General features: G+C 41.4%; 1 protein-coding gene across 1 annotated transcript in view; it reads left to right on the top strand.

Moving 5' to 3' along the window:
• KSR1 (kinase suppressor of ras 1) overlaps positions 1-22,676 on the top strand; it is a 234,103-nt gene that overhangs the window by 184,995 nt on the left and 26,432 nt on the right. Inside the window, exons 9-13 of the mRNA XM_070735303.1 lie at positions 410-516; positions 5,322-5,493; positions 8,057-8,098; positions 10,878-10,932; positions 14,132-14,183. Coding sequence (XP_070591404.1) covers positions 410-516; positions 5,322-5,493; positions 8,057-8,098; positions 10,878-10,932; positions 14,132-14,183 — 428 coding nt within the window. The remainder of the gene's footprint in view (positions 1-409; positions 517-5,321; positions 5,494-8,056; positions 8,099-10,877; positions 10,933-14,131; positions 14,184-22,676) is intronic.

Genomic DNA, 22,676 nt, shown 5'->3' with positions numbered 1-22,676 from the left:
GCCAATGCAGGCCACGGAGTGTTGCAGAAACGTGGGCGAATCTAGGAAGCCCCACGATGGCTCTCGCGGCCGCGTTCTGCACGATCTGAAGTTTCCGAACACTTTTCAAAGGTAGCCCCATGTAGAGAGCATTGCAGTAATCGAACCTCGAGGTAATGAGGGCATGAGTGACTGTGAGCAGTGACTCCCTGTCCAAATAGGGCCGCAACTGGTGCACCAGGCGAACCTGGGCAAACACAATGGCTCGTGTGCCAGCAGATATGGCATTGCGTGCCACCTTTTGCACCTGTGCCATAGCTTTGCCATCACTCCCAGAAGATCTCCAACTCTGCTATTTTTAATTCAGGGTTGCCGTTGTAATTTTAAGAAGGCTAAGGAAAACGTTGACTTCTTCTCTCTTCTTCAATAGTACCACGGTTAAGGAGAACAGAGAGCGTTCCTTCCGATATCAATAATCCGGTGGACCGGCCTTCAGAACCCCAGTTTGGGACTCTTCCAAAAGCCCAAGCTAAAAAGGTATAGTATTGAGTTTTGCAAAAAACACTCCAAAAATTATAACCGCCTGCGGTTGTATTCCCACACAGTGTTTAGCAAATGCATTTTAATGAAACCTGTGCTATTGAAAGCCAGTATAGGGAGCCCTCTATCTTATTATTTATTAATTAGATTTAGATTTTATTGATCTTACGACCAGAACTTCCGTTGCTAAGCAAAGTAGTAGGAAAAGCAAGTAGGGCAGTAGGAAAAGCAAGTAGGATGCTTGGCTGCATAGCTAAAGGTATAACAAGCAGGAAGAGGGAGATTGTGATCCCCTTAGATAGAGCGTTGGTGAGACCACATTTGGAATACTGTGTTCAGTTCTGGAGACCTCACCTACAAAAAGATATTGACAAAATTGAACCGGTCCAAAGACGGGCTACAAGAATGGTGGAAGGTCTTAAGCATAAAACGTATCAGGAAAGACTTCATGAACTCAATCTGTATAGTCTGGAGGACAGAAGGAAAAGGGGGGACATGATCGAAACATTTAAATATGTTAAAGGGTTAAATAAGGTTCAGGAGGGAAGTGTTTTTAATAGGAAAGTGAACACAAGAACAAGGGGACACAATCTGAAGTTAGTTGGGGGAAAGATCAAAAGCAACGTGAGAAAATATTATTTCACTGAAAGAGTAGTAGATCCTTGGAACAAACTTCCAGCAGACGTGGTTGGTAAATCCACAGTAACTGAATTTAAACATGCCTGGGATAAACATATATCCATCCTAAGATAAAATACAGGAAATAGTATAAGGGCAGACTAGATGGACCATGAGGTCTTTTTCTGCCGTCAGTCTTCTATGTTTCTATTTTTCTAGTTAAGTGAGTCACACCCAATCTTACAACATTTTTGCCAAGGTTGATAAGCAAATCACTGTCTTAGTTACGAGAATCACAGAGTCATTGAGCGAATCCCCATTGAGCTTGCTTGTCAGAAGTTGGCTAGGAAGATTGCAGATGGCAAGCACGGGATTCCAAGATGCTATAACCCTTGTAAATACATGACAATTGCCAAGCACCCACATTTTGAAGACGCAACCGATCGGTTGTAATCAGGGGTGGGTTCCTCCCGATTCGGACCAGATCGCAGAACCTTTAGCGACCTCCTGGTGATGTAATAATTTAATAATAATAATAATTTATTAGATTTGTATGCCGCCCCTCTCCGAAGACTCGGGGCAGCTCACAACAACAATTTTGGCATCACAGATCCAGCTCTGTCTGTGCCGGTTTGTGCTTTCCACCATATTTTTTTTCTGAATTTTCATCTGGTTTTTGTTGTGATTCCATCTGAGGCCCCTCAGGGAACGGCTGATCCTCTGCCGGCTTCCTGCTCAGAGGGGGAGGATGAGGAACAGGAGGTTCAGGCAGACGGGGAGGAGGAATCTCAGGCTGAGGGAGAGGGAGGACAGCCAGAGTCCCCCGAGGGGGAGCTCTCCCCAGCAAGCAGCCTGGATTCCTTAGATGAAAATGCACAAGCAATCATCGATCTCCGGCAGAGAAGAGCAACACAACGAAGGGGACAATTAGCCAGGTACTTTCAGCACTAAAGAGGCAACAGCTGGGTTTGGGTGTGGTGCTCTCTGGAAAGGCTGAAAAGGCAGACCCACCCTTCCTGGCTTGTGGAGTATTATCTTTGGGAGTCCTGGGACCTGGCTGTGATCTTTGGCGTCTTGGAATTCTGGTTTGTGACTTTGAATACTGAAACCTTGGGAGAAAAAAGGTGTGGGTCTTATTCTCTACAGTGGTGGGTGTGCCAGCAAGAAGTCTGCTGTATTGTCTGGCCGTCAGGACTCTGCTGTGAAGTCTCATAGCCTGCCTGTTGGGAAGAACAGGTTTTTCTCTGTGTTTATTTTTCAAACTATAAAGTGCTTTTGCTTTTACCAGCGTGTCTGGCTGCTTTTTCCAGTTGGTGTTGAAGTCTGGGGGCACCCAGACAGAACAGTTTTACTGTGTTCGGATGGCTTCTTCTCGTTCTGTGATTTGAAAAAACCTCCTGAAAATTCAGGAGCCTCCTGAAAATTCAAGGGTACAAATTTCAGACACACACACGTTTGAAAATTCAAAACAATGTTCTTTATCACAAAAGTCAAAACAAACTAAGCGCTCTTTTTGTATTGCAAAGAGCACTCTTCCCAAAACAACCGGGTAGTCTGTACAATTTCCCTTAAGCAGTCATTAAGTACTTAGCTAGCAGCTGTGAAGAAACTTCACCCCCCTTCTTCTTCCAATGAAGTGACACACACACATTGCTCTGCTTTGGTTTCAAAGGCATAAAAAAGCAACAAAGTCCAGCACACAAGATTCCTGACGAACTGTGAACAGATATTCTTCCACAATGGCCAACCCACATGCTGCTATTTATAGCAGCAGCCCTAATTGCTGGAGCCCCACCCAAACACAGGTGGCCTTCCTTATTTCCTGTAATATGTTCTTACTTGGTCTCTTCTACGCATAATTCTGCGCTTGCGTGGGTCCAAAATGTCTGAAGCAGTAGGAGATAAGGAAGATTGACTGCCTTGGCTGTGTGCCAAGCCCTCCTCTGCCAAGTCACTCCCACCTTCTTCTTCGTCCGAGGAAACTAAACTCTGAACTGAGTCTGTCGGCAATAACACAGGCCTGTGACATGTTGAAGTTTCCCCTGCATCCACCTCCCCATTCCCTGGGGCAGGAGCTGGGCCAGAGCCAACCACAACAAATACTGACCTTTATTTCTTCACCCGAAACACAGGTGTGTTTTGGCCTGAATCCACCTTCTGAGCATGCGCGGAAGCAGGGGTGGGTTCCACTTACCTTTCACTGCCGGTGTTCATCGTGACATTTGATGTGCCGATTCTACTTCCACGCATGCACAGAAGAAAATTTCAAGCCTAAACCGGGAAAAAAGCACTGATTCTACTTCTGCGCATGCGCAGGACTTTTCTAGCGCAAAATTACCAAAAAAAAAAAAAAGATGGTGGTGCGCATGGACCAGGAAAGACGGCACTGGAGCGGTCACACCTAAATTGCATCATCAGCGGGCTGCTACTGGAGAGCCCGCACCGGACCGCAAGTGTAGGAATCCAGTCCTGCACCAAAGTGAAATTGGCCAAGGGGATGTGCCCATGTGTCCGAAACGTTGCGATGCAAACTGCTGGCAAAAGTAAATGGAACCCCCCCTGGTTGCTATTATAGTCGTTTGGTGGGACCCAGGAGAAGAGCCTTCTCTGTGGCGGCCCCGACCCTCTGGAACCAGCTCCCCCCGGAGATTAGAACTGCCCCCACCCTCCTCGCCTTTCGTAAAGTTCTTAAGACCCATCTCTGCCGTCAGGCATGGGGGAACTGAGACATCTCCCCCGGGCCTATACAGTTTATACATGGTATGTTTGTGTGTATGTTTGCTTTTAATAATGGAGTTTTTAGTGTTTTTTAAATTATTAGATTTGTTCTTACATTGTTCTTGTTATTGTTATAAGTCGCCCTGAGTCTACGGAGAGGGGTGGCATACAAATCTAATGAATGAATGAATGAATGAATGAATGAATGAATGAATAAATAAATAAATAAATAAATAAATAAATAGTGCTGTTGTCGTCTCAAACAGTCGCTTAATGCAGTGTTTTCCAACCATGGCAACTTGAAGATATTTGGACTTCAACTCCCAGAATTCCCCAGCCAGAGAATGCTGGCTGGGGAATTCTGGGAGTTGAAGTCCAGAGATCTTCAAGTTGGCAAGGTTGGGAAACACTGGCTTAATGAATGGTTGTAAGTCGAGAACTACCCACATCTAGATGCCAGATTTTAACAGGATTGCGATCCATAGGAAAAGCCTACTTGGGATTAAAAAGGCTACAAGTGTCTCATCAATTGACCATCCTGGTTTAAGAGGTTGGCCAGACATAGCCAGTTATGGCTTGAGCTCAGAGTCTTAAAACAAAGCTTTCTCGCTAAGGAAGGAAGGCCAAGAATGACGTTATGTCTCATCTCAAAAGCCACTAACCTGTGATTTGTAAAAAAAATGTGAATGGAAATACAGTGGTACCTCTACTTAAGAACGCCTCTACTTAAGAACTTTTCTAGATAAGAACGAATGATAGATGTGATTTTAGTTATTTATTTTTATTTTATTTTTTATTTATTAATAGAGTTGAAAGGGACCGTTAGGTCATCGAGTCCAACCCCCTGCCTGAGCAGGAAACCCTACAGCACCCCAGCCAAATGGAAGTCCAATCTCCTCTTGAAGGTGTCCAGAGTTGGGGAGTTCACCACCTCCCCTGGCAGGCAGTTCCATTGGTTGATCGCTCTGACCGTCAGGAAGTTCTTCCTTATTTCCAGGTTGAATCTCTCCTTGGTCAGCTTCCAACCATTGTTCCTCGTCCGGCCCTCTGGTGCCCTGGGGAATAAAGAGACCCCCTCCTCACCATGGCAACCCCTCAAGTATCTGTAAACTGCTATCATGTCCCCTCTAGACCTTCTTTTTTCTAGGCTGTCCATGCCCAGTTCTCTCAATCTCTCTTCGTAAGTCTTGGTTTCGAGTCCCCTAATCATTTTGGTTGCTCTTTTTTGCACCTTCTCCAGAGTTTCGATGTCTTTTTTGTAGTGAGGTGACCAAAATTGGATGCAGTACTCCAGGTGGGGTCTGACCAGGGCATATGTTTTTTTACTGTTTTTACTTTTATTTATAACCCATTGTTAGCCACTCAGAGTCCGTTTCGGAGTGAGCGGCCTATAAATGCAACAAATAAATGAATAAATTAAAAAGGCACTAATTTTCAAGATGCTTCTTTGCTTTGATCTCCCGCAGGACCATCCCACAGCAATCAATCACCTCGACTCCAGTAGCAACCCGTCTTCCACCACTTCTTCCACGCCATCCTCTCCAGCACCCTTCCAGTCTTCCAACCCCCCCAGCGCAACGCCTCCCCCAAACAACCCATCTCCCATGGGCCAGCGGGACAGCCGGTTCAACTTCCCAGGTAAGTTGTTTTCAGAAGAGCAAAAAGACCCCCAAAACCCAGGTTTGCCAAAGAATGCCTTCTGCCTATTCTGCCCAGCCGAAGAAGAACTAAAAATAAAAATTCGAACTCAACAACGTTAAGATGCAACCTGTTTGTCTTAATGCTTTTTTTTTTTTTTGCCATGGCATCTTTCTTTAATTTATCAGTTACCTACTAACAAGAGTTGTCTGCGTGATCTTTGGTCAGGTCCCAGACGTCTCCAGGTTCCGTCGACTAGACCAGTGTTTCCCAACCTTGGCAACTTGAAGATATTTGGACTTCAACTCCCAGAATTCCCCAGCCAGCATTCGCTGGCTGGGGAATTCAGGGAGTTGAAGTCCAAATATCTTCAAGTTGCCAAGGTTGGGAAACACTGAACTAGACAATGTCGCTTGGCGGGATCTAGGGGAAAAGCCTTCTCTGTGGGGACTCCGTCCCTCTGGAATCAGCTCCCCCCCCGGAGATTCACACTGCCCCTACCCTCCTCGCTTTCCGCAAGAGTCTTAAGACTCACCTATGTCACCAACCTTGGGGCAAGAGACTTAAGACTCATTTGTGCCATCAGGCTTGGGGCTATTAATTACTTGCCTCCTGGCCAATGAATGTAGTGTATGTTTGCTGTTTGAATGGGAGTGATCGATTCCTAATGTACTTGGGTTTTAGATCAGTTAATTTTTAAATTTAATTGGATTTAAGATGTTTTTATTGCCTTTCATATGTTGTGAGCCGCCCCCGAGTCCTCAGAGAGGGGCAGCATATATAGTAAATCAATCAATCAAACAAACAAATGAAAATAAATAAATGAAAACAATAAAGCTGGCCAACCCGCTAATATTTATTTATTAAATTTACATGCTGCCCATCTCGCCGGCAATTTTGATGATAGGAATGATTCTCCTCTACCTTGTTCCAAGAATGCCTAGAATAGTTAAAACAAAAAACCCCCGTAATGTTGTGATATTATTTATTTATTTGTTTGTTTGTTTGTTTATTTATTTATTATATTTTATTTATTTACTTATTTACTTATTCACTTATTTAATTCATTTATCTATCTATCATCTATCTGTCTGTCTGTCTGTCTGTCTGTCTGTCTGTCTGTCTGTCTGTCTGTCTGTCTGTCTGTTTGACTTTTATGCCGCTCAATCCCAAACGACTCAGGGCGGCTTACAACAACAGTATGAATACAGTAAATAGATACAAAACAGCAAAAGAAGTCAAACATTATCTAAGGCTAAAACATTAATAAACGAAAACCCCTTTAAAAAGTTATTATAAGAATGCTTAATACTTAATGTCTGCAAATAAAAATCCTGCCACACACCTACTTTTTTGTCTGCCTGCAATTCTGTAGTGTGTCGGTGGCAGATCGCTTAAAGATCAAGTTGGTTCTGCCCCCCCCTCCCCCCCGAGAAGTTGGGCACTTCCAAAATATTCTCAGCCTGAAACCTTTGTCGACTAGAATAATGTTCATATATTCTTGGCAGCTAGAATATATTCATATGCTAATGTTCATATTCTCTTGGCACCACTTACCTTCCTTACCGGTTCGCAAATGTGAGCACATGCGCCACCTCTATGCATGCGCCCGGCCGCACGTGCCTGCACTTTAATCACGCACATGTGCCTGGCCAAGAAAATATTATTAAATAGGTTGTGTGGACTTCAACTCCCAGCAACGCTGGCTGGGGAATTCTGGGAGTTGAAGTCCACACATCTTCAAACCACCAAGGTTGAGAAACACTGTTCTAATAGTTTATTTATTTATTTATTTATTTATTTATTGGATTTGTATGCCGCCCCTTTCCAGAGACTCGGGGCGGCTAACAGCGACAATAAAACAGTGTACAATAGTAATTTGGTATTGATGATTAAAAATCAATTAATATAAAAACCAAACATACATACATACATACCATGCATAGAATTGTAAAGGCCTAGGGGGAAAGAGGATCTCAATTCCCCCATGCCTGGCGGCAGAGGTGGGTTTTAAGTTGTTTACGAAAGGCAAGGAGGGTGGGGGCAGTTCTAATCTCTGGGGGGAGTTGGTTCCAGAGGGCTGGGGCCGCCACAGAGAAGGCTCTTCCCCTGGGTCCCGCCAGGCGACATTGCTTAGTTGACGGGACCCGGAGAAGATCCACTCTGTGGGACCTAACTGTTACTATCTAAATAGTTGTAAGTTGAGGACCTACCTGCAAGCAGCCTAAAAAGGAGGGGGAAGGAATTTGGTTTGTGAGACAGCCTTATTTTTCTGCCTCTTCTAAATAATTAAAAAACCCAATAAAAAAAATAAAATAATAAATAAAATAAAAGCATTTCCCAACTGTCTGCATGCTTTTCTACCTGCTTGCACTCAGAAGCATTCTCATTGGTTGCTTATTTACAGTTTACTAATTCTGAAGTGGGATTAATTTACTACACACACACACACACACTCACTAATTGTCCCATGTGCTAACTTTTTAACTACTGTGATCTTTTGTCTTTTTACCTTCCCTTTTTTCTTCTCCTTTTCTGCCTAAACCAAACCCAAACTAAACAGCCGCTCACTACATTCAGCAAAGACAGCAGTTTATATTTCCAGGTGAGTTTATCTTCTAACCTGTAGCTACTCAATCATAACTTTGTTTTCCCACATTTTTATCTTTGTTTTGGTAAGCACAGAGAGAGAAAGAGAGAGATTTTTTTTTCTTTTGCACGGCATTCCTGCTTGTTTGAAAACACACCGTTCGTTTTTCTTGTGACATCATTTGTTCCAATCCTTGATAATTTATATCAAAAGTTTTTATAGGTGTGCACTACCGCGACATAATAAAGCATGATCTTTGACCTTCCTCTGCATAAATCAGTTCAATGTACAGTGGTACCTCTACTTACGAACTTAATTCGTTCCGTGATCTTAAGTAGAAAAGTTTGTAAGAAGAAGCAATTTTTCCCATAGGAATCAATGTAAAAGTGAATAATGCGTGCAAATCCATTAAGAAAATCCCACAGAGGCTTCTCCCCGCCTTTTCTGACCCTGTTTCCTCCCAGGAGATTCCTAGAGAGGCCCCGTGGAGGCTTCTCCCTGCGTTTTCTGGTTACAGTTTCAGAGGCTTGGGTTTGTAAGTGGAAAATGCTTCTTGAGAAGAGGCAAAAAAATCTTGGACGCCCAGTTCTTATCTCAAAAAGTTCGTAAATAGAAGAAGCATTCTTAAATAGAGGTACCACTGTATTTCCCCCTTTTATGAACAATTAGAAAACCTGTGACCTATCAGAGAGTGGTTTCCTAACCACACAATAATGGGTTTAACTTAACCTTTGCTAGTGGTTCGGAGATCTGCGTGCGTTGCTTCTGCACATGTGCAGATCATCCATGATGACCTCCGGACAGGTAGGCAGAGATAGATATACAGTAATCCCTCACTACTTCGTGGTTCATCTTTTGTGGATTGTCTACTTCACAGGTTTCCAAAGGGGGCTTAAATCCATTAAATCCATTGAAAATTTTAAATCCATTAAAAATTCATAAAATTCTTCCACAGTACTACTGTACTCTATTAAAGAAACTGGTAGGATATCACATGTAGTTCCAGCTGAGAAACATTATAGAATGACTGTTTAATGCAAAGGGTGGGTTTTAAAAGTCCAAATACTCGTTAAATACATTAAAAAAAAATATTTCCTCTACTTCACGGAAATTTGTTTTTCACGGGTGGTCTTGGAACGCATCCATGCAAAAAACGAGGGATCACTGTACATAAAGGTAGACGTTTATAAGCTAAGGACAAGAGGGCAAGAAACTCCTGCTGCTGATGTTACCTAGTCTTATAATGAAACATTCAGAAACCAAATTGAAACAAGCTTGTGCAGAGGGTAAAAGAGCCCAAATGGCAGCGCTGCAGTTGCGACTGGCTCTCAGAAGATCGGCAGGCATTTCCCCCCTCTCTCAGAGGTTCTTTGGTTGGGCTATTTACTGTTGGCTTATTTGGCAGTTCCTTGATTGGTGCCCTTGATTTCCAGATACAGTGATACCTTGTCTTACAAACTTAATTGGTTCTGGGACGAGGTTCTTAAGGTGAAAAGTTTGTAAGACGAAACAATGTTTCCCATAGGAATCAATGGAAAAATGATTAATGCGTGCAAGCCCAAAATTCACCCCTTTTGCCAGCCGAAGTGCCCGTTTTTGCGCTGCTGGGATTCCCCTGAGGCTCCCCTCCATGGGAAACCCCACCTCCGGACTTCTGTGTTTTTGCGATGCTGCAGGGGAATCCCAGCAGGGGAATCCCAGCATCGAAAAAACAAGTGCTTCACTGGCAATGGAAGTCCAGAGGTGGGGTTTCCCAGCAAAGGGAACATCAGTGAAATCGCAGCATCGCAAAAACACCGAAGTCCTCGAAACCCCACCTCCGGACTTCTGCATTTTTGCACTGCTGGGATGCCCCTGCTGGGATTCCCCTGCAGCCTCACAAAAACACAGAAGTCTGGAGATGGGGTTTCCCATGGAGGGGAGCCTCAGGGGAATACCAGCAGCGCAAAAACGGGTGCTTCGCTGGCAACAGAAGTCTGGAGGCGGGGCATCCCAGCGGCAGCGGTGGGTTTGTAAGGTGAAAATAGTTTGTAAGATGAGGCAAAAAAATCTTAAACCCCGGGTTTGTATCTCAAAAAGTTTGTATGACAAGGCGTTTGTAAGACGAAGTATCACTGTAGTTTCTAATTTGGTTGCGTAGTACTTCAAGTGATAGTATAAATAATAGAGGTGATAAATGACAACCTTGTCTTAGGCCTTTACAAATTTTGAATTCATCAGTCATGTCACCATTTACCCTCACTCTTGCCTTTTGGTTAGTATATATAGCATCAATCATTCTTTTAAATTTAGGGCCAAATTTCATAATTTTAATTTGTTGTTTTAAGAAGTCCCAATTTAGATTATCAAAGGCTTTTTGTGCATCTAGGAAGACCATAGCCAATTGTTTTTCATTGTTACCCTCATAGAATTCTAGTATGTTAAAAACTGTTCTAGTATTGTTTCTTATTTGTTTCATATTGTTAACTTCTTGATTGTTGGTCTATAAACAACAGGGCTTAGAGAACACCAAGGATGCCTCATCTCAACCCTGAGCTGCAAATACTTTCCTGTATTAAATATTTCATTGCTTCTAGGTAGGAATTTATAGAAGGCGTCTGATCCCCCGACTGAAACTAGTCCAGCCTCCAGCCAGCTTTACCCTGTGGTTTTGTAGATTATCCATCTTGACTTTTTAGTTCTCTACAGCTAAATATTTCTTCAATGTATGTTACTGAACTTATTTTTTTAGTGAGAACTTGAGAATTGTGAACATCAGTTTCCCCCGCCATATATTCCTCTTTCTTTCTTTTAGAAATTCCCGTTACTCCACCTATCACACAGCCTCCTGAAACTACGGAAAGTACTGAGTAAGTCTCTTTTTATTTGTCTCCAGTATTTCCCTTTATGGGTAGTGCTCAACTTACAATCATTCATTTAGCAGCCATTAAAAATTACAACAGCTCTGGAAAAAAATGATTTAGGAGTTTAATTGCCAGGCTCAATACAGTCAAACATTGAGAACTACCTTATATGTTCTAATATATGGAGGCTCTTAGTCTTGACAAACCTATCTTTGCTTTTATGTACACTGAGAGCGTGTGCAACAAGACAAATTCCTTGTGTATCCAATCACACTTGGCCAATAAAATTCTAGTCTAGTCTAGTCTTACAAATTCCAAACAAGGACAAAATCAGTTGTACGATGCCTCCTAGTGGTAAGTAGCAAATCTAACAAGACTAGGGAGGTATTAATAACACTTTATAAGCTAGTGATGGTAAACCTTTTTTCCCTGGGTGCCAAAAGAGTGTGCGGGCATGTGTGAGTGTCCACATCTGTAATTCAGTGCCTGGAGAGGACAAAAACAGCTTCTCCCACCTCCCGAGGCCCTCTGGAGGCTGGAAACAGCCTGTTTCCCAACTTCTGGTGAGCCCCATAGGCTCGTGCCTTGCTGTTCCTAAGTTCCAAAGCTTTCACCCTGGAGGGTAAAAACACCCTCCCTCATCCTGGAGGCCAAAAATGCCCTCCCAGAGCCTCTGTGCAAGCCAAAAATCAGATGGCCAGCACACACATGCATGTTGGAGCTTAGCTAGGGCAATGGCTTGAGTGCCAGCATGGCTCCACCCGTGCCATAGGTTCGCCATCACTGCTGTAATAATAATAATAATAATAATAATAATAATAATAATAATAATAATAATAATAATAATAATAATAATGTCCACTGGAACTTTTGCTGGAACTACCATTTACCAGTGGCAAAGAACTGGTGGGATCATAAGCCCGAAAAAATGGTTGAAAATGAGCAAGTAAAACTACTGTGGGACTTCAGACTTCAGACTGACCGAATTCTGAAGCATAACACACCAGACATCTTGATTGTGGAGAAAAAGAATGGATCATCGACATTGCAATCCTAGGGGACAGCAGAATTGAGGAGAAGCAGCTAGAGAAATTAGTGAAATACGAAGATCTAAAAATCGAGCTGCAACGACTCTGGCATAAGCCCGTGAAAGTGGTCCCAGTGGTCCTTGGCACGCTGGGTGCAGTGCCAAAGGATCTCAGTGGACATTTGAAAACCATCGGAATTGACAAAATCTCCATCTGTCAATTGCAAAAGGCCGCTTTACTGGGATCGGCAAACATAATTCACCGCTACATCACGCAGTCCTAGGTGCTTGGGAAGCGCCCGACTGGTGATGAAATACGAAATACAGCATAGTGATCTCGTTTGCTGTGTTATATTGACATAATAATAATAATAATAATAATAATAATAATAATAATAATAATAATAATTATTATTATTATTATTATTATTATTATTATTATTATTATTAATTATTATTATTTATTAGATTTGTATGTTGCCCCTCTTCAAGAACTCGGAGCCTTAGTTAGACCATTGCTATATCGAGTTTTGGTCACCACACTGCAAAAAAGACATGGAAACTCTAGAGAAAGTGCAGAGGAGAGAGAGCAAACAGGATGATAAGGGGGCTGGAAACTAAAACATACAAAGAGAGGTTGCAGGAACTGGGCATGGCCAGTCTGATGAAGAGAAGGACATAGCAGTGTTCCAATATTTGAGGGGCTGCCACATAGAGGAGGGGATCAGGCTGTTTTAATCATAATTCATATGCTAGGCAACGTTGAGGTTGATAAAAATGACTGTTAGGTCATCCTGTGAGTTTCATCATTGAGTGGAGATTTGAACTGCAATATGGTCCAGCACTAAAACTGAACTGTGTTCTCTGTTTTCTTCTCCTAATAACTTACTCCCTGCTGCATTTTTGTGATAGCAATATCTAAAATGAATTCTTCTGCAACATACATCTGGATGGAGTCGACAGAGTGCACATTCAAAGAATAAGGGTGATCTTGCAAGATCAGTTCACCCGTTCTCTTTTTAAAAAACATTTTTATTTTTCTCCACAAATTCCATTTATATATCGATAGACACATACCTTAAAATATATCAATAATATACATACATTTTAAATCGGTCAATCATAAACCAATATCTTATTTTGCACCAATTTTCAGCTCCTATTCATCAGTCTGTCTCTTACACTCCCCTCCCTCTACCTTCATCTCCTCTTTCTACTTTCTTACTCCTCTCCCCCTCTTACTTCCCTCCACTCATTCATCTCTCTGCTCCTTCTCTTTCTTCATCTGCCCTCTGTTTCCATCCATGCTTTCTCTCTCCTTCTCTCCCCCTTCTATTTCCTTCCTCCCCTTCTCCTCTCCCTCCACTTTCTACTATCTCTCCCTCTCTTAGGGAAAGGTAGTAGGTCTCAAAATGGGTGAACAGTGCAGTCAGGCGGTAGGGAAAGCAAGTAGGATGCTTGGCTGCATAGCTAGAGGTATAACAAGCAGGAAGAGGGAGATTATGATCCTGCTATGTAGAGCGCTGGTGAGACCACATTTGGAATACTGTGTTCAGTTCTGGAGACCTCACCTACAAAATTGACAAAATTGAACGGGTCCAAAGACGGGCTACAAGAATGGTGGAAGGTCTTCAGCATAAAATGTATCAGGAAAGACTTCATGAACTCAATCTGTATCGTCTGGAGGACAGAAGGAAAAGGGGGGACATGATCGAAACATTTAAATATGTTAAAGGGTTAAATAAGATCCAGGAGGGAAGTGTTTTTAATAGGAAAGTGAACACAAGAACAAGGGGACACAATCTGAAGTTAGTTGGGGGAAAGATCAAAAGCAACCAGAGAAAATATTATTTTACTGAAAGAGTAGTAGATCCTTGGAACAAACTTCCAGCAGACGTGGTAGATAAATCCACAGTAACTGAATTTAAACATGCCTGGGATAAACATATATCCATCTTTCCCCCGACTAACTTCAGATTGTGTCCCCTTGTTCTTGTGTTCACTTTCCTATTAAAAACACTTCCCTCCTGAACCTTATTTAACCCTTTGACATATTTAAATGCTTCAATCATGTCCCCCCTTTTCCTTCTGTCCACCAGACTATACAGATTTCTATATTTATAATTCTATAGTGTAGGTACATATTACGTCATTCTCTCTTCTTTTTTTTCTCTCCAGCAATGCTGAGGTCCCCCTAGAGACCGATGGAGTTGAAGAACGGGACACAGAGGTAAGTTGAGTGAAGGGCTGCAAATTTTTTTACTACCACAATGTGGGCGTGGCTTATTTTGTGGGTGTGGCTTTATGGTCATGTGACCAGGTAGGAGAGGCTTGACAATTATGTGACTGGGTGGGAGCGGCTTACTGACGAAGATAGGTTTTCTTTTCTTTTTTTTAATATTGTTTTATTGTTTTTCATTAGACATACAAAGACAAACAACATTCAACATTCAAGGAGCTACCATTGCTCCGCTTATCATAGAAGTCTAACTAACACAAAAAAGAAATGTCTAACTACAATCAGATCGATTCAGAAATATAACACTCACACTCTATGTTCTTATTAAGTTTAACTCTATTGTTTATAGTTTATGGTTTCTATAACTTTGGTTAATTTTCTTATATATAAATTATAAAATACTTAAACTCATAATACTATGTAAAAAAGTAATACTTAATATTAGTAACATTATAAAAATACTCTGTGTTTTTATTAATTTTAAACTATTACGTTCTGTCTATTACTATCATGTTATTTAATTAATTAATTAATTAATATTCACTTATTTGATATAACTAAAAAATATTCTTCCATCTAAACATACAATTAACTTTCTAGTTGATAAATTCAAATAATTATACGTTCTTACTTATATAATTTTACCACTATTTTTAAGATTCTACCATTTATATACTTTATCCCATATATTTATAAAATTCTGTTTCAGCTTGGTTATTCAAGCGTTTTGTCATCATGTCTAGTTCTGCACATTCTATAATTTTTTTTAAATACTTCTACATCTTTTGGTATTTCCTTTTCTTTCCATTTCTGTGCAAACATGATTCTTGCCGCAACTAATATGTGTATTATTAAATAATAAATTTCTTTTTTATACTTCATATTTGAAATACCCAGTAGAAAAAATTCAGGAGATTTTTTTATCTTCTCCTTTGTTATTTCATTTATCCATTTCTCTACTTTATTCCAATATTTCTTGGCTTCAGAACATGTCCACCATGCGTGGAAATATATGCCAGTTTCTTTTTTACATTTCCAACAAACGGGTGAAGCAGTAGGAAACATTTTGGAAATCCTATATGGTGGGAGGTGCCATCTATAAAACATCTTCATTTGATTTTCTTTGAAAGAAATTGATTTTGTTATTTTCCAATTATATACCCATATCTGCAGGCTTCGTAGTTGTGATCTTCATATTCTTCTACCTTTTGTCCCATAACTTGTTGTGATTCAGCCTGAGGCTCCTCAGGGACTGGCTGGATCTCTGCCGGATCCATGCCCAGAGGAGGAGGACAGTGAACAGGAGGGGGAGGACCAGGCAGACAGGGGAGAGGAACATCAGGAAGAGGAGGAGGGAGAGCAGCCTGAGACCCCCGGGGGGGGGGGCTCTCCCCAGCTAGTAGCCTGGATTCATTGGATGAAGACGCACAGGCTATAATAGACATGAGGCAGCAACGTGCAGCTCAAAGACGGGGCCAATTAGAAAGGTATTTCCATCCCTGAATTGGCAACAGCTGGGTTTGGGTGTGGTTCTCCTCAGCAGGGTTGAAAAGGCAGGCCCGCCCTTACAGTCTTGTGGAGAGTTATCAACTAGGAGTCCTGTGACCTTGCTTCGATTCTCGGCGTCTCTGATCTTGGCTTGTGGCCTAGAAGTCTGGAAGACTTGGGGGAGGCGTGGGTTTTATTATCTACAGCGTTGTTTTTGCCAGCAAGAATCCTGTTTTATTGTCTGGCCTTCGTGAAACCTCTGTGAAGCTTCATCGTGTTCCTGTCTGTAAGAACAGTTTTTGTTACCTGTGTTTGCTTTGAACTATATAAACTGCCTTTGCTTTGTACCAGTGTGTCTGGCTCCTCTTTTTGGTTGGTGTTGGCGTCTGGGGGGACCCAGACAGAACATAACTTGAATTTTTTCTTCTGTTGCTTTTCTTCTTTTTTCACTCTCTTGCAAATTTTGTTGTATGACTTTCATGTTCCCATCCATTTCAGTCATGCTCCCTTTTACTTCTGCTATCTCAGTTTTGAGTTCGCCAATTTCTTTTTTGATTTCGTTTTCCATCTCTTTCACCTCTTGCTTCATTTCTTCCAGATACTTTTTCACTTCTTCTTTGTTAGTTTCAAGTTGGGTTTGTGTCTTCTGCATAAAATCTTGGATGCCTGCTAATGTATCTTGAATAGACTGAAGATTTAGCTCTGTTGGTGACTTTTCCTTCTCTTTTTCTTTCTCCTTAGCCAACATTGTAGTTATTGTCCTTTGTTGTAATGGAGATGATGTTGGAGAAACTTTAGGTGTGGGGGTTGGAGTTAGAGATGGAGTTGGAATGGCTGTTTGTTTTCGGGTTGTTGTTGTTGTCACCGAAGTCACACTTTGTGCCCTGTATGAACCTTTCATATCTCTAAAGCTTTAAACCTTATTATACAGTTCTTAAAACAATCACTTATTATCTATGGTTAGCAATTAAATCACTTATTATCTATGGTTAGTAATTAAATTTTGATTATTGTTCTGTCAGGCTCTCTGGTAGACTCCTCCCAAAAATTCACAGGTACAAATTTCAGACACACACATGTTTGAAAATTCAAAACAATGTTCTTTATAATGAAAATTCACTTAACCTAAGCCCTCTTTTGGTATAGCAAAGAGCACTGGTCTCCAAACAAACTGGTAATTTGTACAAGTCCCTTATCAGTTCTGTGATACTTAGCTTGCAGCTGTAAGGCAATTCACAGTCCTTCTTCTTTCACAAAGTGAAACACACTTTGCTCTGGTTTAGTTTCAAAGCGGGGAGAAAGCAGCACACAAAAGGTCCAAGTCAGTAAAGCAGTCACGAAACACAATGATCAGATAATCCTCCACAATGGCCAAACCCACAGGCTGCTCTTTATAGCAGCCTCACTAATTACCACAGCCCCACCCAACCACAGGTGGCCTCATTTGCATGGCTGTATCATTAACTCTTGTTCTGAATCCAAGGAAGAGCTAGATAATTGATCTCCTTCTGAGCTGTCTGTCACACTCTCCTCCTCCCTGTCACTCATGTCTTCTTGGTCAGAGGAGCCTTCATCAGCAGATTCCACCAGGGACAAAACAGGCCTGCAGCATGTGGATGTCTCCCCCACATCCACAGTCCTTGGGGCAGGAGCTGGGCCAGAGCTAACCACAACAGATTATAATGTCTACTGCAAAATATGTAGGGTTAAAAAGGAAATGTAAAGAATATCAATTTAACTTTATTAACAATATGGGAAAAAGATGAGAAAAAGGCAAAAAATAGAAAGGAAGAGCAGAAAAAAAAGAAATAATAATTAAGAAAAGAAAGAAAGGTTAATTAATATAAGATTTTGCTGGTGCTAAGACAAAAAGAAAGAAGGGATATTTTTTTAAAACAGGGAAGATCAATCTCTCAAATATCAAATCTTAAAGTTGTAAGGGGGGACCAGGCAAAGAAGGGGAAAGATAATATTTCTAGCACATATTGTATTTCTAATTTAATTAATAAAGAAAAGAAGGAGAAAGTAAGGACAAAAATTCAATAATAATAAAAAAACCTATAAAGTTATGTATTCTCAAAAATATATGCGTAAAAATTAAAAAAAAAAGAGATATAAAATTATATTTTCAAAATACCAATGAGAGGTGAAAAGGGTTGCTTAAGGAAAAAAAAAGAACAATTATATTTTAATGTCAATGTCCAAAAATGAAAAATCCAAATCAATATCAAATATAGCGTTTGTAAAGTTCAAATTCAATAAAAATAAGTCTATTTCTTTCTTCTTAGAAAAGAAAAAAAAAGAGATCCTTACACCTCTGATGTCAGAAAGATAAAATAGTCCCTGTTGTTTTTCTCTTAAAAACTCTTAAAAACTTTAAAATTAAGTCCAGGTAAAATTAAAAAAGAAAAAATACAGTAAAATTAAAATTCAAAAATTCAAGCCTATCAAAAATTCATTAAAAACAATTTATGGGTCGTTATTCAGTTCATTTATTCAGTTCCTTTATTCATTCTGCAGTTCATTCCAAATAGTCCAAATAGTCCAATCTATGTGTTCTTCCAATTTATTTATCAATATAAAAACCAACACCTAATTAGATATAATAAAATAATATAAAAAGAGATATAAAAATCACCGTGATTCTTCTTTTTTTTAAAACACAATCTGGCTTAATAATAGAAACATAGAAACATAGAAACATAGAAGTCTGACGGCAGAAAAAGACCTCATGGTCCATCTAGTCTGCCCTTATACTATTTTCTGTATTTTATCTTATAATGGATATATGTTTATCCCAGGCATGTTTAAATTCAGTTACTGTGGATTTATCTACCACATCTGCTGGAAGTTTGTTCCAAGGATCTACTACTCTTTCAGTAAAGTAATATTTTCTCATGTTGCTTTTGATCTTTCCCCCAACTAACTTCAGATTGTGTCCCCTTGTTCTTTTGTTCACTTTCCTATTAAAAACACTTCCCTCCTGGACCTTATTTAACCCTTTAATATATTTAAATGTTTCGATCATGTCCCCCCTTTTCCTTCTGTCCTCCAGACTATACAGATTGAGTTCATTAAGTCTTTCCTGATACGTTTTATGCTTAAGACCTTCCACCATTCTTGTAGCCCGTCTTTGGACCCGTTCAATTTTGTCAATATCTTTTTGTAGGTGAGGTCTCCAGAACTGAACACAGTATTCCAAATGTGGTCTCACCAGCATTCTATATAGTGGGATCATAATCTCCCTCTTCCTGCTTGTTATACCTCTAGCTACGCAGCCAAGCATCCTACTTGCTTTTCCTACCGCCTGACTGCACTGTTCACCCATTTTGAGACTGTCAGAAATCACTACCCCTAAATCCTTTTCTTTTGAAGTATTTGCCAACACTGAACTGCCAATACAATACTCAGAATGAGGATTCCTTTTCCCCAAGTGCATTATTTTACATTTGGAAACATTAAACTGCAGTTTCCATTGCTTAGACCATTTATCTAGTAAAGCTAAATCATTTACCATATTACAGACGCCTCCAGGAATATCAACCCTATTGCACACTTTAGAGTCATCGGCAAATAGGCAAACCTTCCCTACCAAACCTTCCCCTATGTCACTCACAAATATATTAAAAAGAATAGGACCCAGAACAGATCCTTGTGGCACACCGCTTGTAACCTGACTCTGCTCAGAATACTCGCCATTAACAATAACTCTCTGATGTCTACGCTTCAGCCAGCTGCAAATCCATTGAACTATCCAGGGATTAAGTCCAATCTTCACTAATTTATCTATCAGCTCTTTATGTGGAACCGTATCAAAGGCTTTGCTGAAGTCCAGGTAGGCAATATCCACGGCACCACCTTCATCCAACACCTTTGTGACATAGTCAAAGAAATCAATGAGATTAGTCTGACATGATTTGCCTTCAGTAAAGCCATGCTGATTTGGGTCTAATAAGTTATTGTTTTTTAGGTGCTGATTTATCCTCTTTTTGAGTAGAGTCTCCATCATTTTAACTACAACTGATGTCAAGCTAACTGGCCTGTAGTTACCAGCTTCTTCTCTACTGCCCTTCTTGTGAATAGGCACAACACTGGCCATTCTCCAATCCTCAGGAACTTCTCCTGTTAACAAGGATTGGTTAAACAAATCAGTCAGGGGGGTAGCAATGACAGATCTGAGTTCTTTAAGAACTCTGGGGTGGATGCCATCTGGACCCATTGCCTTATTTATCTTTAATCGTTCAAGTTCTTCTAAGACATCGGCTTCTAAGATCACTGGAGCTGAATCCGTACAGCTGGAAGCAATAGCAAGTAGTTCCGGCCGTCTTCTTCTTACGCGAATGGATATCACTTCCAGTTCTTCACTTTGCTTATATTTCGCTGTTAGCTTTTATGGATTTAGAAACAATACCAAAGGATTACCTTGTAGTGCTTTTTATTCTTTCTTTCTGTCGATCTGCCTCTTTGAAGACTTCTCTGTGGCTCTTAGACTCCCTTTGTGTGACAGCTGCTATGGTCGCGCCCGGACAGCCGTCTGGATGCAGTTCTCCATAGTCGTAGCCGCGGGGTTGTCCCTACCCCCTGGGGCAGCGGCGATCCACCCTGGGGGCTCCAGGAGACCTCCTGTTCTGCGTCGGGCTCTCCAAGCCCCAACGGAGTGCAAATCGCGCCCTACGGCGTGGAAAAGGACGCCGCGAAGATGGAGCAATGTCTTCGCGCGTCCGACACACAGCTGATCTCACCCGGAAGCGGCTTACCGACGAAGATAGGTTTTCAAATAGGTGCTTGGACTCTTTTTCAGTTAATTAAGTCACATTATTTGAATAGCCACGAAAAGGACAAATGACAGACAGCATTATTTGTTGAGGAGCACAGTCACATTTTAAGGTTTTGTACTGAACCCACAATTTTCAGTATGATAACAGATTAGGCAAGTAGCTCAATTTTCTTTCATTGCTATAAAAGTTCAGTTCTAGATAATGTTTAAAACGATTAAAGCATTTATGGGTGAAAAACATTTTAATTACGGTATTTCCTATTTTAAAAGTAATTAAGGATCATACTAGGGTACTCGAGAAGGAAGGACAATAAAAAAACTTTTAAGTATTCAATAAATAGTGCATAAACCTACTACCCACACTGTGTCCTGCCCCATGGGGACAGTAGCCCATCACTGGGTAAGTTACCCCTTGCTAGCAGTGCTCCTTACTAGTACTTAGGTTGTTATATCTAGTTTTGGTAAGGAAATATCTGCAGAAAAACAACCAAGCTCAGACAACACCCAGAACTCTTCATTTCAACCCTGAGCTACAGATAATCTCCTCTATTGACTATAGCTCATAGGATGATATAGGGAGGAGCAGTGTTTCTCAGCCTGGGGGATTCTGGGAGTTGAAGTCCACATATGTTAAAAGATGCTGAGATTGACTAATCCTGGGATAGTTCAGGTTTCAAGTTTCAAGTTTTATTGGATTTATATGCCGCCCCTCTCCGAAAACTCGGGGCGGCTAACAGCAATCATAAACAGTATACAATAATAATCCAATACTAAAAGCAAATTAAACTCCTTAATATACAAAACCAAAGATACATACAAACATACCATGCATACAATTGTAACGGCGTAGGGGGAGAAGAAATCTTAATTCCCCCATGCCTGGCGGCAGAGGTGGGTTTTAAGTAGCTTACGAAAGGCAAGGAGGGTGGGGGCAATTCTAATCTCTGGGGGGAGTTGGTTTCAGAGGGCCGGGGCCGCCACAGAGAAGGCTCTTCCCCTGGGTCCCGCCAAGCGGCATTGTTTAGTTGATGGGACCCGGAGAAGACCCACTCTGTGGGACCTAACTGGCCGCTGGGATTCGTGCGGCAGAAGGCGGTCCCTGAGGTAACCTGGTCCGGTACCATGAAGGGCTTTATAGGTCATAACCTAGAGCAGTGTTTCCCAACCTTTTTTGAGCCGCGGCACATTATTCACATTTTCAAAATCCTGGGGAACATAGAGGGGGGGGGGGGGCGCAAAAAAGTTTGGACAAAAAAATCTCTCTTCCTCCCTTTCACTCTATTTCTCCCTCCCTCTTTCTCTCCCTTCCTCTTTCTCTCTCTCCACCCCTTTCTTTCTCCCTCTCTCTTTTGCTCTCTTTCTCTCTCCCTCCTTCCCCCCTCTTGCTGTCTCTTTCTTTCTCGTTCTCTCTCTCTCTCATTCTGTCTCTCTTGCTATCTCTTTCTTTCTCTCTTCCTTCCTCCCTCTCTCTTTTGCTCTTTCTCTCTCCCTCCTTCCCCCCTCTTGCTGTCTCTTTCTCTCATTCTTTCTCCCTTCCTTCCTCTCTCTTTGCTCTCTTTCTCCTTTCCTCTCTCTTTTGCTCTCTTTCTCTCTCCCTCCTTCCCCCCTCTTGCTGTCTCTCTCTTTCTTTCTCTTTCTCTCTTCCTTCCTTCCTCTCTCTTTTCCTCTCTTTCTCTCTCCCTCCTTCCCCCCTCTTGCTGTCTCTCTCTTTCTTTCTTTCTTTCTTTCTTTCTCTTTCTCTCTCATTCTGTCTCTCTTGCTATCTCTTTCTTTCTCTCTTCTTTCCTTCCTCTCTCTTTTGCTCTCTTTCTCTCTCCCTCCTTCCCCCCTCTTGCTGTCTCTTTCTCTCTCTCATTCTTTCTCTCTTCCTTCCTTCCTCTCTCTTTGCTCTCTCTCCTTTCCTCTCTCTTTTGCTCTCTTTCTCTCTCCTTCCTCCCTCTTGCTGTCTCTCTCTTTCTTTCTCTTTCTCATTCTGTCTCTCTTGCTATCTCTTTCTCCCTTCCTCTCTCTTTTGCTCTCTTTCTCTCTCCCTCCTTCCCCCCTCTTGCTGTCTCTGTCTTTCTTTCTCTTTCTCTCTCTCTCTCATTCTGTCTCTCTCTCTTTCTCTCTCTTCCTTTCTCTCTCTTCCTTTCTTCTCTGTGGAGGCCGGCAAAGCTTTTTCTTATTATAAATGTTCCGGGTCGGCTGGCTGGGGGATGGGGCGCGCGCGCACACACGCC

This window comes from Erythrolamprus reginae, chromosome 1, assembly GCF_031021105.1.
Source record: "Erythrolamprus reginae isolate rEryReg1 chromosome 1, rEryReg1.hap1, whole genome shotgun sequence".
Lineage (NCBI taxonomy): Eukaryota > Metazoa > Chordata > Lepidosauria > Squamata > Dipsadidae > Erythrolamprus > Erythrolamprus reginae.
This window is presented reverse-complemented; position numbering and strand designations above follow the sequence as displayed.